Here is a 17,590-nt window from a genome sequence, read left to right as displayed (position 1 = left end):
ACCCACCTATGATACAAAATCTCAGCAAACTAGGAAGAGAAGGAAACTTTCTCAACCTCATAAAGGACATCAAAAACAAAAAACAAGAAACAAAAAGCAACCAAGTTTACTGATCTGATAGAAATAAAAAGGATTATAAGGAAATACTATGAACAGTAGTATTCCAACAAATTAGATGACCTGGATGAAATAGACAAATTCCTAGAAAGACACAAACTACTAAAACTGATTCAAGAAGTAGAAAATCTGGATAGATCTATTAAAAAGACTGAATTAGTAGTCAAAACACCGACCATAAAAAAGAAAAGTAAAGGAAAGCCCAGGCTCAGATGGTTTCATCAGTGAATTCTGTAATACGTTAGAAGAACCCTTCACAAATTCTTCTGAAAATAGAAGAGAAGGGAACACTTCTCAATTCACTCTACGAGGCAGGTATTATTCTGATACCAAAACAGGACTAAGAAGTCACAAGAAAAAACAAACTATAGTCCACTATGCCTTATGAATATAGACACAAACATCCTTAATAAAATAGAGCAGACCAAATCCGGCAACATATACAACAGGTTATACACCATGATCAAGTGGTATTTATTCCAGGAATACAAGGTTAGTTCAACATACAAAAATCAATACCATATTAATAGAATAAAGGACAAAAACCACATGATAATTTCAATAGATGCAGAAAAATTATTTGACAAAAATCTAACACCCTTTCATGATAAAAACAGTCAACAAACTAGGAATTGAAGGGAACTTTTTCAACTTGACAAAGGGCATCTATGAAAAACCCACTGCCAACATCATAGTTAATGGTTAAACATGAAAAACCTTCCTCTTAAGATTAGGAACAAGATAAGAATGTCCACTCTATTTTATTCAACATGTATTAGAGGTTCTAGCCAGGTCAATGAAAGAAAAAAAGAAAGAATAAAAAAGAAAAGAAAAATAAAGGGCATCCACATGAATGGGAGAAGTAAAATTATCTCTACTTACAGATTACAGATGACATGACTGTGTGTATAGAAAATCCTATGGAATACACACACACACACACACACACAACTATTAAAACTTATAAATAAGTTCAGCAAGGTTTCAGGATATGAGATCAATATACTAAAAAAAATCAATTATATTTCTCTACGTTAGCAATGAACACTCCAAAAATTAAATTAAGGAAATAATTCCATTTACAATAGCTTCTAAAAGAATAAAATACTTAGGAATAAATTTACAAAAGAAGTATAAGACTTATACACTTAAAACTAAAAACATTATTGAAAGAACTCAAAGAAGACTTAAATAAATGAAGAGGCATCCCATGTTCAAAGACTGGAAGACAATATTGTTAAAACGGCAATATTCCCCAAATTGATCTAGATTCAACACAATCCCTATCAAAAGTCCTGCTGTCTTTTTTGCAGATATTGACAAGTTGAGCCTAAAGTTTATGTGACACAGAATAGCCAAAACACTCTTGAAGACGAACAAAGTTGGAGGGCTTAGACTTCTCGATTTCAAAGCTGTTATAAAGTCACAGTAATCCAGACAGTGTGGTACTGGCACAAAAACAGACATACAGATCAATGAAATAGAATTCAGAATCCAGAGATAAACCCTCACATTTACAGTCAATTGATTTTTGACAAGGGTGCCAGGACAATTCAATGGGGGAACAAATAGTCTTTTTTAAAATGGTGCTGGACAACTGGATATCCACATGCAAAAGAATGAAGCTGGGCCCCTACCTCATACCACATACAAAAATTAACACAAAATGGAATACAGGCCTAAATGTAACAGTGAAAACTATAAAACTCTTATAAGAAAACAGAGGAGTTAAGTCTCTGTGACCTTGGGTTAGGCAATGATTTCTTACATATGACATCAAAAGCATAAACAATGAAAGAAAAAATAGGTAGTCGTCATCAAAAATTTTTGTGCTTCAAAGGACAGCATCAAGAAAGTGAAAAGACAACCTACAGAATGGGAGAAGATATTTGTAAATCATATATCTATAGAGGCCTCGTATATAAAGATAAAAAGATCTCTTACAACTCAATAATAAACAAAAAAACCCAATTAAACAATGGGCAAAGGATCTGAATAGACATTTCTCCAAAGAAGATATTTAAATGGCCAATAAACACATGAAAAAGTGTTCAACGTCATTTGTCATCAGGAATACACAGATTAAAATCACAATGAGATATCCCTTAATGCACTAGAATGGCTATAATCAAAAAGTCAGATAATAACGAGCGTTATCAAGGATGTGGAGAAATTGGACCCCTCATACACTGTTGGTGGAAATGTAAAAATGGTGTAGCCACTTTAGGAAACAGTATGGCAGTTCCCTAAAAGGTTAAATATAGAGTGACCAAATGACCCAGCATTTCTACTCCTAGGTATCTACCTAGTAGTTAAAAACATTGTAAAGCAATTATACTCAAATAAAGATGTTAAAAAAAAAAAATGTCCACACAGGGACTTGCACTTTGGCATTCATAGCAGCTTTATTCGTAATAGCTCCAAACTGGAGACAGCCTAAATGTCCATCGGTAGGGGAATAGATAAACAAATTGTGGTATATCCAAACAACGAAATACTACTCAGAAATAAAAAGAAATACTGATATCACAGAACAACACGGATGAGTCTCAAAAGTATGCTAAGTGAAAGAAGTCAGACACAAATGACTAAATATCATATAATTCCATTTATACAAAATTCCAGTAAAGGCAAAACTATAACAAAAGAAAGCAGACAGTGGTTGCCAGGGTGGGGGCCTGGGAAAGGGACTTGCTGCGAAGGGAACTTTTTGGGTTGATGGTAACACTATACATTGTGCTTGTGATAGTGGATAAATGACTATGCGTTTATTAAAACCCATCAAACTATACTCTTAAAATTGGTGAATTTTATTTATGTAAATTATATCTCAATAAATCTGATTTTAAAATAGACTGAAAAGAAACCATTAAAAGAGTAACAGTTGGGCTTCCCTGGTGGCGCAGTGGTTAAAAATCCGCCTACCAATGCAGGGGACACGGGTTCGAGCCCTGGTCCAGGGGGATCCCACATGTCGCGGAGTGGCTAAGCCTGCGCACCACAACTGCTGAGCCTGTGCTCTGGAGCCTGTGAGCCACAACTGCTGACCCTCGCGCCTAGAGCCCGTGCTCCTCAACAAGAGAGGCCACTGCGGTGAGGGGCCCGTGCACCGCGGCGAGGAGGGGGTCCCTGCTCGCCTCAGCTAGAGAAACGCCCACGTGCAGCGACGAAGACCCAGCACAGCCAAAAATTAAAAAAACAAAAACAAAAAACCATTCACTTTATAGCAGTACACCATATATACTCAATAAATATTTGTAAAAAAAAAAAAAAAAGTAACTGTTTAACTTTGAGTAGTGAGATTATGGCTGAGTCTTCATTTTGTCATTTCTCTGCAGTTTCCCAATTTCCTTTAATGAATAGACCTCACGTGTAAAAAAAAAAAACACAAATTTTAAAATGGAAACCAGCAGCCATTCTTACTGACTTTCTCTGCTGGAGTATAGAGATTTGGAAGCCCTGGATTTGAACCGGGCTTTGGGTAGCTGAGTATTATAACCTTGAGTTAGGCACTTCAGCTCTCTAAGGCTCAGTTTCCCCTCCTCCTTCCAAAATCCTGGGGCTGGGCAAGCTGCAGGGCGATTCCCTCATTCTCTGCCTTTCTGCAAGGCTTGAAATCGGGATTACTCAACCTCTAATTAGATAATGATGCCTAGCATGGCTTATTAAAAAAACTTTTTTTCTCCTTATCTCACAGATAATGCTGCTAAATGGGTGAGGTACTCAGTAAATGCTCTATAGCTTGAGCTGGAAACAAGGTTTACTCAGTGTGTACCACAGATACACATGCTCACACACGTACAGATACACAGACATCTGTAAAGGGCAGGACGCAAAGCTGGAATAAAGGCTGTCTCCCAAGGAGGGACCAGTTGCGGGAAGAAGAAAGCAGTTGTCTCTAGCAGGGGATAGAAAAAGAGAAACCTGCATTATTCAGTCTTATTTTAGAACGTGCCATAGCCCTTAAGACTTTACATACATCATCTCCAGAACCCTCACCCAGCCTGTGGAGAATGGTGATGAGCCTACTTTACAGATGAGAAGACCGATGCCCAGAGAGGTGAAGTAGCTCAAAGGGATCAGAAATTAAATGTGGCCATTCCCAAATCCTACCACTCTGAGTTGCCAACTTGTCTGCCTCCTGGGAAAGTCCCCAGGCCTCACTTAGCTGCAGTCCCCCGACTACCTGAAAAGAGGCTAGAAGAGATGATCTCTGAGGGGGCTTCCCCCATCCCTAATCCTCCACCCCATCTACCCTGCTGAAGAGGGTGGTTGTTGAGAGCACCGGCTCTGGAGTTCATGGGAGGGTCAGATACCTGGTCTGATACTGTGGCCGCAGAGCCTTGGGCAAGTTACTTAGCCATTTTATTTTATTTTGAAATTTACACATTTTATTAAAAGAACAAAAAATAAACAACACAGAAATAGCACACTAAAATGAATTGCATAATGCACACTTCTAAACACAAACAAGCAAAACAGCACTATAACTTGGAAAAAAATCAAAAAAATCAAAGCATCTGCCTTACTGATAGCAGTTGAGGAAATGAGCTATTGCATTCTGGAGGCAAAACATTATGGAAACAGTTTATATTTATTAAATATTACGATCATTATTTAAACCATTAATTGTTGCACAGGACTAATAATTTTCTTATTGATAAGTAATTTTTAACTGACATTTTTCTGCCCAAAATATGTGCTTCCGTTTTCTATACTTAGCCCTTTTAACCTCAGTTTCCTTATCTATAAAGGCGAGCTAATATGGACACAACTCAGAGGGATGTTCTGAGGATCAAATGAGCTAATACGTAAGAACTCAAACGATGTGAGGTACTTTTTACGAGCCATGCAACTTTGGGCCAGCGATTATGTTCTCTGAGCCTCAGTTTCTTCATCTGTATAATGGGGATGATAATGCCAACCAGCTTGTTGAGGAGCCCTGACGCAATAACCAGGCCTGACACACAGTAATCGCTCACTAAGTGTCAGCTATCTTTAGTATTATTGCTGCCAAAACCTGCTCCTAAACTGTCACCAGGGGCCAGGCAGGTTTTCCTACAGCGCAGAAAGGAAGTTTATTAGCGGGAATTACCCTGTGCCATTCAGCAGCCTCTTAATGAGATTGCTGTTATTCGAGGCTGATCCCCCTTATCAGCAGCGCAGTGAACTGCGCAGATCATGACGCTTAATTTCTCTCTATGGAGTCAATCCTTTAATCCCGACTCAGCCTGGCTGGGATTCAGCCTGGCTTTGCACTGGATTGCGGGCAAGGCATTCTCTGCCAGCACTGAACCAGAACAAAGCAGCCCAAAGCTCTTCTCGGAAAACAAGTTGGGATGCCTGGGGGAGGTGGGGCACCCACAGGCGCACCCTTGATTTGCATGTTAATGGCCTCCGCCCAACTGCCTGAGGGACAGAGAAGCACTGGCACCCAGACTCTTCCCTAATTAGGGCTCAGCTTCCAGAGCTGGCAGAGGGGCGGAGGGTTTCAGAGGAGAAGGGAGCAGAGACAGGGCCCTGGGGGTCTCGGGCCCAAGCGCTGTGCTCAGGCAGTGGTCCCCAGCAGCCTTCTAACTTTGGCTACTGGTTCCCCACGGGGTCAAGTCTAAGTGCTCTGAGTGCGTTCAAGGCCTTCCCTGGTGCAGGATGGCTGACAGCAAAGGCAAGCTGGAGGTGTGAGACACGTGAAGATGGAACCTTGGCGTAAGGAGGGCAGCTGGAGATTGCAGGTCTGTGTGCCCTTGTTTTAGAGATGGAGACTCGGTGGCGGGGGGCGACGACAAAGTTTCCTGCCTGAGGTCACATGGTATAGAGACACATCGGTTAGAGAGGACTGGAACTCACGTGTCATGGCAGCCGATCCAGCTCTACACTGATTTTATTTTATTATTCTTATTTTTAAATTTTTTGGCCGTGTCGCGCAGCATGTGGGATCTTAGTTCCCCGACCAGGGATTGAACCCGTACCCCTTGCGTCGGAAGCACATATTCTTAACCACTGGACCACCAGGGAAGTCCCTGCACTGATTTTAATGAGTACATTAGAAATAAATTATCTCCCTCCCACCCAAAATCATGCGAGTTGGTGCCTAGTGTACAGCAGATACCCAACAGATGTACGCTGCATAAATGAATGAATGAAGAGGGGTCACACTAACAGAAGAGCACCTGCCTGAAGAGCGTCTCGCCCTGTAATACTCTGTGCTAGTCAGGCCAGACCTGGAAGGTGATATGAAAGATTCAGAAACCTAAGAGAGAGACAAGCAATAACTAACAACAACAACCACAGTGACAGTAGCTAAGCAAACACTCAGTCTCTTCCCTGGTCAGCTCCTCTTTGGCCTTTACTGAACCACCGTCTGTGTCAGGCGCTTTTCTCACATCACCTCCAATGCCTCCAGAGGGTCACCCTGCGGGAAGGGTGGCAGGGTCAGCGAGCTGTCTCCCCCACGTTCCCGTTTCCCTTGTTGGGCTGTCCCTGGGCAGGGCTCTGGAATTTGAGCATACATGGGTCACTTGTGGTCTGAAGTGGTAAAGAAGGAAGTGTGCCTCTCTCCTCGCCCATCAGTCAGAGAGAGAGGACTCTGTGACCCAGGGGAGGATGGAGACACAGGAAGGAAGGAGTCTGGGTCCCTGAATCTCCACGTGGAAGGCCGCGTGCATTAGGCTGTGATGTGCCTGAGAAGGAAGTGGTTATGTCAAACCACTGAGAATTTGGGATTTACCTGTTAACAGCAAACAGTGTCTGCCTGCCTAAAACAGAGATTAGATCAGAAATCAGATCAGCTCAGTGCTTTGTGACCACCTAGAGGGGTGGGATAGGGAGGGTGAGAGGGAGACGCAAGAGGGAGGGGATATGGGGATATATGTATAAGTACAGCTGATTCACTTTGTTATACAGCAGCAACTAACACACCATTGTAAAGCAATTATACTCCAATAAACACGTTAAAAAAAAAGAAAAAAAGATATCAGTGCTACTATGACCAAAACCTAAAATTGGAGGCTGGTGGTCTAGTGAGGGAGCCGACATTGTAAGCTGGACAGATGGCAAAACAGCTGATAAAAAGGGTGTCCAGACAGCAGACTCCTAGCTGTGGCTCTACAGCAGCAGTTCTCAAAGTGTGGTCCCCGGACAAGCCGGGTGTGTGTGGCCTGAGGACCAGTCAGAAATGCAAGTCCTGGGCCCCGCCCTAGACCCACGCGTCTGAAGTTCAGAGTGCGGCCTAGAAATCTGTGCGGTCACCAGCCCTCCTGGTGACTGATGCACGCTCACGTTTGAGGACTGCTGCTTCGGGGGTATGACTGCGAAAGCAATGGGGCTCGCCCCAGGCTGTCCCGCGCTAAGCTCTCTCCACTGCCCTCCCCTTCCTCCACTCACCTGGGTCTCAAACCACACTCAACCCTCCACACCTCCACGACTCTGTCCTGCTCAGCTCCTGTCTGGCCTCTAGGCTCCGGCCAAAGGTCACAATTTCTGGAAGCCTTCTTCAGCTCCGACCCCCTCTCTGGCTACGCTGCCACCAGGCCAGCTGCCCCCGCAGGGCACAGACCACGCTGAGTTACAAGGGACTAACCAGGGCTGCCACGTCCTGTGATTGTTTTTTGGGAGAGCGGCCGCAGGCTGGCCCTGGCCGTCCCTGCCTTTCACAGGATCTGAGGTTGGGAGGGATAAGGGGGGCTTCAGTACCCCGCCCCCGTCCACCGTGGGGCCCTTACCCGCGTGGGACTGCATGTGCTCCAGCAGGTTGTTGTAGAACTGGAACTGGATTCCGCAGGCGCCGCACGTGTAGGGCTCTGCAGGGAGAAACGGAGCAGCCGTTTTAGGGGCAGCACGAACACGGATGCCTTTCTGCTGGGCCGCAGGCAGCTTTGGAACTGGGCACCCAGACACACATGGGGGCTGTGCACTCACGGTTCTGGGCCTGTCTGTCCCCCTGTCACTAGCTAGTGAGGGAGAGGCTTGCGGGGGGGGAGGAGCAATGGAGAGAGGAAGACTGGCAGATAAAGACCGCCGGGTGCAGTCAAGCGGCATTTATCGAGTGCTCACTGTGTGCCACACTGTTCTGGGCGCTGGGGATAACACTAAGGGACCAAGAGCTCTCTCAGGGCGGAGACCACGTCTTATTTGTTCCACAGCCCACCTCTCAGCCGGTGGAAGCACACAGACGGCAGTTTGCTGAGTAAACAAATGAATGAACGTATGAATGAACCAAAAACAACATAATGGACATGGAGGGCAGTAAAGAGGACAGAAGGGGTGAGAGAAAGGGTGAGAAGTGGAGAAACACAGAAGAGCTAGAGAAGCAGGGATAAGACAGGAGAGGGAAGAGGAGCGGGCCGGAGGGCGGCAAGAATGAGAGCACAGAGGAACAGGAGCACGTGTGCCCAGCAGAGGGACGCGGAAGGAAAAAGAGAGAGAGAAGAGAGCAAAAACGAGTGGGGAAAAGAGAGCAGGAGGATGGCGGAGATGCGCTCGGAAGAGGCGTCCTGAGGCCGCCCCCGTGAGCAGGAAGGGGAGGCTTTGTTCCAGCAGGGCTGGGGGTGGTAGAGTCAGGCCGCCCATGGTCACAGCTCTGGCCGACACCTGTCCAAACTCCTCCACCCTCCTGGGCTGGGTCTCCCTGTGCCTCCACCTCCTCCACCTGGGTCTACCTGGGAGGGCGGCCCAGGTCTGATGCTCTGGGGAGGTCCCGAATGTGTGGCTGGCTGAGTTCATTCCCTGCCCTGCCTCGCCCTCTCCAGCCCCCCGACGGGACCATCACTTACTCTGTAGGAGAGGGAAAGGATTGGAAATCAGGGGACTTGCAGTTTCTGCAAAAGAGAAACAGTTTAGCTAAGTCTCTTCTGGTTCTGGTGCTCGGAGATGACAGTCATTACTTCTGTCCTCAGGAAGTAGTGAGCCAGATGGGCTCTCGGAGGAGGAGGGGGCAGCTGGGGTGGGGCTGGGGCACGGGCAGGGTGAGATCAGCCGGGGCCATCCCTCCAGGACACCCACAACTTTCAAAAAGTGAGCCCGCAGAGCACTAAGGAGAAAATATCCACGCGTGGCTGCCTGGTTCAGGACAGGGAGCTGGGAGCTGCTTCTAGGTCCTGGCACCGGCGTGGTACTGTCTGGCACCAGACACCAGAGCGGCCAAGGGAGGGCTGCGCTTTGAGGGCTTCTGTCTGCTGGCAGCTCCCCGCGCTTCCTGGCGTTGTCAGGTGCGCCTCACAGGCAGGAGGCGGCAGAACGGGGCCAGACGGACTACGCCGGGAATCCTGGCTCCACCACTCACAAGCTGGGGACCTGGGGCAACAATCCACCTCTCCTGAGCCTCAGTTTCCTCATCCCAAAAGTGGGGACAACAGTAACACTGACCCTCACTGGGCTGCGGTAAGGATGAAAACAGGTTAAGACACACACAGCTCTGAACACATGCCAGGCACACAGTAAGCGCTCAATAAATGGTGGCTGCCGGCGGGAGCAGCGCTTCACACCGTCATTCCCGATTCTGAACATCGGCTCTGGTGGAAGGACAGGCAGGGGGCGCAGCCTGGCTGGCTGAGAACAAAGGCTCCCGGGAGACCGCGGCTTCGGTCCTGGCTCTGCTGCTTATTCCTGTGTGGCCTTGGGCCAGTCACTCCAGCTCTTTAAGGCTCACCTTTTGGAGGGGCTGAGTGGGTTATAGTTTCCAAAAGGATGAAGCAGTTTGGAAAAGTCGACATGCTCTCTATGGTTTAAAGGATCGTGGCAACATTCTCGGGGCCCCCACGGCACACCTCACTCCCTTCCTCGGAGCACTTATTCATCAAATCACTTGGTTTACTTAAAAAAACAACCACCGGGCTTCCCTGGTGGCGCAGTGGTTGAGAATCTGCCAGCCAATGCAGGGGACACGGGTTCGAGCCCTGGTCTGGGAAGATCCCACATGCCGCGGAGCAAATGGGCCCGTGAGCCACAACTACTGAGCCCGCGCGTCTGGAGCCTGTGCCCCGCAACAAGAGAGGCCGCGACAGTGAGAGGCCCGCGCACCGCGATGAAGAGTGGCCCCCGCTCGCCGCAACTAGAGAAAGCCCTCGCACAGAAACGAAAAACCCAACACAGCCAAAAATAAAATGAATAAATTAACTAATTAAAAAAACAAAAACAAAAACAAAAAACAAAACAACCACCTCCAAAACAGCCTACCACGTGAGTGTGTAAACTCTGCAGGGCACCCTCTGAATATTCCCCACCACAGGGACGTGTGTGCCATTCCCATTCCACAGCAGAGGTGAAATTGAGAGGCGAGCTCAAGTCACCAGCTTGTAGATGGTGGAGCTGGGGTCGAGCCTTGGCCGGAGCTCAGATCACTGTGAGGAAGCCTGCATGTGCAAGTCTGCGCTCCTGGATGTTTCATAAAGCCCCTGACTGGTGGCCAAGCCACGTGCATCATCTGTCTGCACCCAGGCAGTGCCCAGCACGGTGCTGAGCACAGGCCAACACCTAATCTGGTGAATTAAACTTTAATTGAGCAAGAAAGTGAGTGATGGCTTACCTCAGTATAAAGGAAGTATCAAAATCTTTTTTACACCCTGCCCTGGCTGGCACTGCGCAGACCAGCTTGCTGTGCCTTTCTCGGGCAGAGGCTGCTTGTGATCACACATGGCTCTGCCAGGCTGGCCCCAGGTCTGGCTAGGGACAGTGGCTTTTGGCTGCTCTAAGGTGCTCTAGGGCTCCGCTAGAGTCCTGCAGGAGGCAACCACCAGGGGGCGCCAAAACACCACTGGGAACCTCAGGCAAGCCTACTTGGGCTGGTAGGGGCTGGAAGGGAACCTTTGGATGTTCCCAGGTCCAAAAGGGGACCAGAACCTGGGGCCTCCGGCTCTTAGGCCACAGCTCTCTCTACTGTACCCGCTTTGCTTCTTCTGGAAAAAAAAAAAAAAAGGCTGTGATGTTCATCCTATAAACACAGCAATGGCTCAAAGGGGGCCATCCGAGTCAGTGTATCACACAGGTCATGGGGCAGGGGAGTTCCTCTCTCCATGGGGAAGAGACAAAGAGGATCCATCGTCCCGGAGATGCTCCTGAGACCCGGAGGGATGTCCCTGAACAAAGGGCCCCTCCCGCTTCCGCCGGGCTCTGGCTGCCCTCTAATTCTCTGTCCTCAGCCTCCTCCCAATACCCTGCCCCATCACACACCACAAAGATCCCGGAGCGGACTGAGGCGGCAGCCCAGGGTGACCGTCATGGGGCACACTCACCGCTGGAGTTTTGGGAACTGCTATTCGTCTCTTCAAAGTGGTTTTGTGCTTTGCCTTCTACCCTCCGACTGAAAGCGCTTTCTGCTGGGTGGGGAGAGGAGAGAGCAAGGAAAAACCACGGTGACTGGTCAGCAACAGGTCCAAAGGGAGGCGCATGCCAGAGGGGGCTTGGGAGGCCAGGGACGTGGGAACCGCCCCGGCCCCTGGGCTGGGTGAGTGCCTGAGGCTTTATGCTGGGGAACCAGCAGAGCAATGGGCTCCAGAACCCCAAACCCCAAACCTGCAGCTCCTCAGGCTCACCTGAATTGCCTGATACCTTGTCAGGATCCCAGGAGGCCCCCGACAGTGCCCAGGGTGGGTGGAGGTCCAGGCACGGGGGGGATGTGTGTGGGATGTGGGCGCACTCATGAGCTCCAACTGATCGAGGAGATGGCACACAGGCCAGGGTCTCCCATCTTTGACCCCTGGGGAGCCACACGTGACACTAAGTAATCTGGATCTGCCACTCGCTACTTGCTCTGCCAGATTCTGCTGACACAGGCCCCGCCAAGCAGCAGGGAGGGTGACAGACTGTTTTCTGGCGGTGGCTCTGGCAGAGCAGGAGGGCCAGAGAGCAAAAGGGGTCCCTGGGTGGCAGAGAAGTCATGATAGGCTGAGCCCGGGTAGCCCCACACCCTGGGAGGCCAAAGACCAGGTGAGGTCTGCTCGGGGTTCATCGGGGACAAGGGACTGGCTCCCTGAGTGATTCTGGGGTGTCTCCACTGACGCGCCTTCCTGAGTGGCTCGCCTTCTCCCAGAACTCTCTGTGAACGCCAGAGTCAGAGAAAGGGTCCAACCAGGTGGGAAACACCAACGTTCTGTCTCAAACATCAGAGCCAGAAGGTGACGGCTTTTCCAAGCTGCTCATTGGGGATGCTGGATGCGCCAGGATATAAAGGCTTCTGGGAACAAGTCAATCTGGGATGAGCAGTGACCCAGCAGCCTCTTTCTTAAGGAGAAACAGCTTGCATGAGGTATCAAAGGCTCTGAGAAGTTCCCCCGGAGAGAGACCCATCTAGCTTCACTGAACCCAACCTTCTTCCGAAATATAATCGGCCACTGAAGCCCATTTAAAAATATGAGATTCCTTAACATCCTTCAAAAATGGTGATTGTAGGAACCCACTTTGGGAAATGCCATTGTCACCCAGGCCACCCTATGCCAGGAGGGCAAGCGCTCAGACTATGGGGGCCGGGGTTCCAGACGATCACTGGGGTGATGGGAAAGGAAGCCACAGGTGGCTCCTACAGGCCCTACTCAATTCCCCTGCCCCCGACTCTGACAGTGCCTCCTGATGCAGCCTCCTTTTTGCAGAGGCTGTTGACAACATCACACACAAGACCCTCTCTTCTAACTGTGTCTGTAAAATGTCTGGACTGAGAGCTACACACCTGCCCTCTTCAAGATCCCATCTGTAAATTGGCAAAGAAAGCCCCTCAATTCTTTACTTAGGAAAAACGGGGGGACTCTTATTTACGAAGCACCTACTATGGGCCAGGCACTGGTCCAGATGCTTTACATCCACATAATCCTCCAATCACCCTATGAGGTCCACGTTGTCATTCGCATCTTATAGGTGAAAACCCAGAGAGAGTGAGGTTGTCAAGTTCCTGGGGCTGGCTAAGCTCCTAACCCTTGAAGATGGCAGAATAAGGAGATTTCATTCTTGGGACAGATGCTTCCTTTTTAAAAAGGGCTTTAAAGGGGCAGGGAAGTGGTTCCTTTCTCCATCTTAACCCTCATGCATGCAAGGGATGGTTACCCATCTGTGGAGGATTTTCGTGCAGCCTGACCAACATATTGGTACAATTCAGCACAACTAAGGTTACAAACTCTTATAATTAGCCTCCTCTGGCTCAGCTGATAAAGCAGATTTTGTTCAGCTATCCCTGCTATAGGCACCTCTGGCTGAAAACCAGCGAGCGGCTCCACAGGGGACATCCCCGCGCAGGCACACACACACACACGCACACACACACACACACACGCACGCACGGGAGCGGCTGCCTATTCTAGCATGATGGGGGCAGTGACGACTTCCAGCTCCAACACGCAGGCTCCGGCTCACAACCTGGTGTCCCCTGACCTGCGCAGCTAGTGATCCAGGTGTGACGCCCACCACAAGTCTTCCTTCCAGGTCACATAAAGGCAGCCAGAGGCAAGCCCCATCGCTTGCTGATGCTTACTTGGTGACTCTGGGATCTGAGAGCTGCCACAGACCACACAGGCCCTACAGGCAGTTCTCTGCAGAAACTGCAGATGCAAAAACTCCCAGCCACAAGGTCGAGAGTAAAATCAAGACCTGAAAGCCGTGATCCCATTATTTAATTGAGCCAGTATCTACCACCAATAAGTTCGTGATGACCAGCCTGTTTAACTGATTTATAACTACTGTTGCCAAAAAACAATGGCTACTAGCTCTTCTCTACACAGTAGCTGAAAACCATTACCTTCAAAGTGGATTAACTACTTACTCTCCTTTCGGGAGACCTAAGCACAATAAGCACAGCTTCAAACATTTTTAAGAACCACATCCTTGCTCCTGATCAGCCTTCTGAACCAGAGTAAAGGCGAGCACAACTCATCACGTGGCTGTAATCGGTCCAGCCCCCTGGTTCATCTGAGTGAGTTCTCAGTTTGATCACTTGTACATTTAATGGATAACCTTGGGCCTCTTAAGGGCATCTGAAAGGCCCGTAGTCCCAGAGTGACCAAGTCATCACTCTACCCTACATCCCACGTATCTAGGCAGGAGGCCCAAGGCTCTTTCCATCCGGTGTGAATCAGGATTCCTGATTAGCTGGTACTCAGCACACAGTGTGTCTTATCAGTTTTCCCCGATAACTGCTAAGAAATGGCTGGTGTGCACCTTTCACTGCCTGTTCACCCTTCCAGAGTCTGGGCCCTTTCTGCGTAGACTCAGACAACACTGGAGCAGGCATCCACTGGCTTCCTGCTGGGCTATGGCTCGTGGAGGGGTTGCCTGAACAGTGAGGTAGAGGGAGGCCAAGAGAACAGAGCTCCCAGCCAAACACTCTTCTTCACGGAGAGCAGCTCTTCGTAGAAATGAGTTTTTAGACTGGGTTTTCTGAAAAATGGGGGATGCAAACTCATGCCAAGAGGGTCCAGGCAGGTGAGGTAAATGGATGAACTGGGCTGGATGTGAGACAGACAACAGTGTGATCACAATGAGACATGGCACCTGCCACGTGGCCACTGTACTGGGGAGGCAGGAGGGAGCGGTGGGGACTGTGGAAAACGGGAGAGCACACGCTCTACTGAAGGAGGCAGCTGTGGCTCGGCCCCAAGGCAATTGCTGCCCTGAGGAAAGTGGGCCCAGGACTGCCAGATCTGACTTTTCAATGTAAGCTAGAAATCAAAAGTTTCATATAAAAATCTCTTAATGTTCAAATGTTGGCAATTAATTTAAAAGAATTTAAAACCCCTTAGGCCATGACTTGGGGAGAAAAATATTCTCCTACTTAAAAAAATTAGTTTGCAAACCATCTTGTACAACCCTCTGATTTAGGGTAAGAAAACCTAGACTCAGAGAGGCTAGGTGGCTTGCCGTGGTCACAGAGCCAGCCTGAGGCAGAGCCGGGACCCAGATTCGTCCCAGAGAGCTAGGGACCACCACCCTCGCTCTTGCAAGGGAACAATGACCCCGGGCACAGCTGTGGCAGGTGGGGAGAAGGGTGGGGAGTGGAGGAAGCGTGAGGGTAACATAGGCCATTGGTACCTGCAGTTGCCTTGCTTGCCGGAGATCCCGAATTTGGAGTGCGGAACGTCGGGGTTTGGGTGGCTGGAGGGGTGCGGTGTAAGAGGGTGGCGCATCGGACCACGGAGGCCGGAGCCTTTTTCCCCGACTGGTTCGTCTGGGTCTTCGCTGCCACGAAGCGTGGAGATGGGGAGACCTCTGGATGCGAACACTCAGAGCCCGTGTCTGGATCGTCCGGTGGCTCCCACCCGGGGGCGGTACCTGAGAGGGTCACGCTCTCAGTTGCCGAGGGCGCTTGGAGCCGACCAAGTACGTGGCCTCTCGGGCCACAGACCCCTACGCTCAAGGGCCAAAACTTCTTGGTCCAGAGAGAGCAAGGGCTCTGGCTCCCACCTGGAGCCTGAGAAAGTCTGGGAGTCTAGAACCTTCCCCTGCTTCTCCTCAAGGGAAGCCTGATCGCCAGCTCACACTCAGCATTACCTGGAGGGCACTAACCAGCCCACTGGCTGGGTCACTCATAACCCTTGACCAACCCAGGCTCTGCGTGTCTAAGAACTCGGCCTGTGACCCGTGCTTGGGGCACTTGCATTAGTCAACCCAGGTTCAAATGCATTTTCTAAAATGTTGACTCCTAAGCCTCTTTTCCTTCCAAGGCAGGCTGGCTCAGCAGTAATGACAGACGACAGAGAGGCAGAGACGTGCAGGGTTGATTGATGGGGGAGGGGAAGAGCAGCGGGCCCAATGTCGCCCCACGGTTTTAGGGGAAGGGGCTTGTGGCGCTCCTGGGCACTGCCTGGGATTGACAATCTCAGGGGACAGTGCTCGACCCAACGCCTGACGCTTTAATGGAAATCAGTGCAGCAGCTCCCTGGTGGGGTTAGGGGCAGCTTGTGTCACCATTTCCCACACCTCCTGCCTCCCTTGCCCGCCTTCTCTGCAGAAGCTGGAGTTACTGAGAACAGGGGTGGGGGGCCCTGACCCTCAGCGGGTCTCCAGCTTGGCTGGTCTCAGGTGGCAGACTCCTGCACGCTGCCCGGAGACGTAGTTACCAGGGTGGCAAGCCCGTGAATGTGGCCACAGTGCCACCTTCCAACCGAAAGGGGAGGCAGTGGTTTCACTCAACTGCAACTCTCCCCGGAGGGCAAGAGTGGACCAGACGGCAAGAGCAGGGACCCCTCCGGGGCTGACCAGGGGCTCATGGAACCCACCGGCACTGGGAACATCTCGAGGGTACCATCTTGCCGCAGAGCCTGGGAAGGACCCTGCCCTGCTGCCTGCCTCAGGGGCAGAGGAGAGACCTTCTTACACCCCTGCTCCCAGGGCAGTGTCCATCCTGGGCACCAGACGCTGCGCCCACGGCTCTCATAGCCAAAATAAACGGGCGCTCCCTGACCCTCCACCTCTGCCCACTCCTGGCCGGTGAGGAAGCCCAGGCCCAGAGATGCAGGAGTCAGGGCCTTGTTCAAGGTCACACAGGACCCGAGGCCCTGAGGTGAGCTCAGAGGACTCAGGCTGGCCCCCCTTGTCCCTTTGGGGAGGTCACTGCCTTTCCACCTCAGTAGCGGCCAGATGCCAGGAGCTGGGGATGGGGAGTCCTTTGGTCGTGCCCCATAAGCAAGCCCTCACCTGCCCCACTCAAGCCCCAGGAGGAATCCCCCAGGCTCAGTCTGCGGAGAACACAGGTATCCCTCGCTACTCCTCTTCCCCGCCACCCCACTCTCCAGATTCTCACTTTCTCAATCAGGAACTGGAGAGGGGTGGGTGGGGAAGGATACCTACACATGATCCCCCTTTCTCCCTCCCTCCCTTTCAGAGTGAAGGACCTTGAAGGTCCGGAGTTCAACCAGAAGAGTGGCTCATCTCACAATTCTCAATTTTTTTTTCCTTAGCCATAGGATAAACCTACACATCAAACTTTGAGGGAGGCGTCCAGCATCCCATTTCTGATTTCTCCCGTCTCCCTGAAGCATAGTTTGGGGACCACAGCTTGTGGTTCACTGTTTAACAGAACCAGCACTGAGTGTGCAGTGAGCCTGACCCACCTCTGAATCCCAGGTCTGTCACCTCCGGCTTCTGTGGTCTTGGACTCTTTACTTCCCCTCTTGGCCTCAGTTTTCCCACCTCACCTCCACTGATGAAAGCAGGACACCCATCTCTGCACTACCAACCTCACAGGGATTTTGTGAGAATCCATACAGGTCACGGAAGCACCTTGAATGGTAAACTACTCTTCAAGTGTAAATAGTTATTAATGGTATGTTTTAGGAATAAGGAAACCAAGGCCCAGAATGGTTAATAAGTTTACAGCCACACAAAGTTAGTGCCAGGATGGGACAGGGGCTCAAGCCTGCCAGCTTCTCAAGGAGGTCTTTGCATAGGCCATGTGGTCCCCTTAGGCACTAACACACCCCCGGGCACCTGGGCACAAGGGACAGAGAATTTCTGAGCAATAAACAGAGCATGTTGCTTCCCCTCTTAGGCCTCGTCT

The 17,590-nt window shown here is 50.1% G+C and overlaps 1 protein-coding gene across 13 annotated transcripts in view; it reads right to left on the bottom strand.

Moving 5' to 3' along the window:
• ZNF618 (zinc finger protein 618) overlaps positions 1-17,590 on the bottom strand; it is a 181,218-nt gene that overhangs the window by 14,189 nt on the left and 149,439 nt on the right. For 5 of the 13 annotated variants that reach the window (XM_036856268.1, XM_036856274.1, XM_036856270.1 and 2 more), the window contains 4 exons: positions 15,124-15,363; positions 11,346-11,429; positions 8,889-8,933; positions 7,839-7,916 (listed from right to left, as the gene is read on the bottom strand). In XM_036856268.1, coding sequence (XP_036712163.1) covers positions 7,839-7,916; positions 8,889-8,933; positions 11,346-11,429; positions 15,124-15,363 — 447 coding nt within the window. The remainder of the gene's footprint in view (positions 1-7,838; positions 7,917-8,888; positions 8,934-11,345; positions 11,430-15,123; positions 15,364-17,590) is intronic. The other 8 variants (XM_036856271.1, XM_036856276.1, XM_036856272.1 and 5 more) reach the window with 5 other exon arrangements.

The sequence above is a fragment of the Balaenoptera musculus genome, chromosome 6 (assembly GCF_009873245.2).
Source record: "Balaenoptera musculus isolate JJ_BM4_2016_0621 chromosome 6, mBalMus1.pri.v3, whole genome shotgun sequence".
Classification (NCBI taxonomy): Eukaryota; Metazoa; Chordata; class Mammalia; order Artiodactyla; family Balaenopteridae; genus Balaenoptera; species Balaenoptera musculus.
This window is presented reverse-complemented; position numbering and strand designations above follow the sequence as displayed.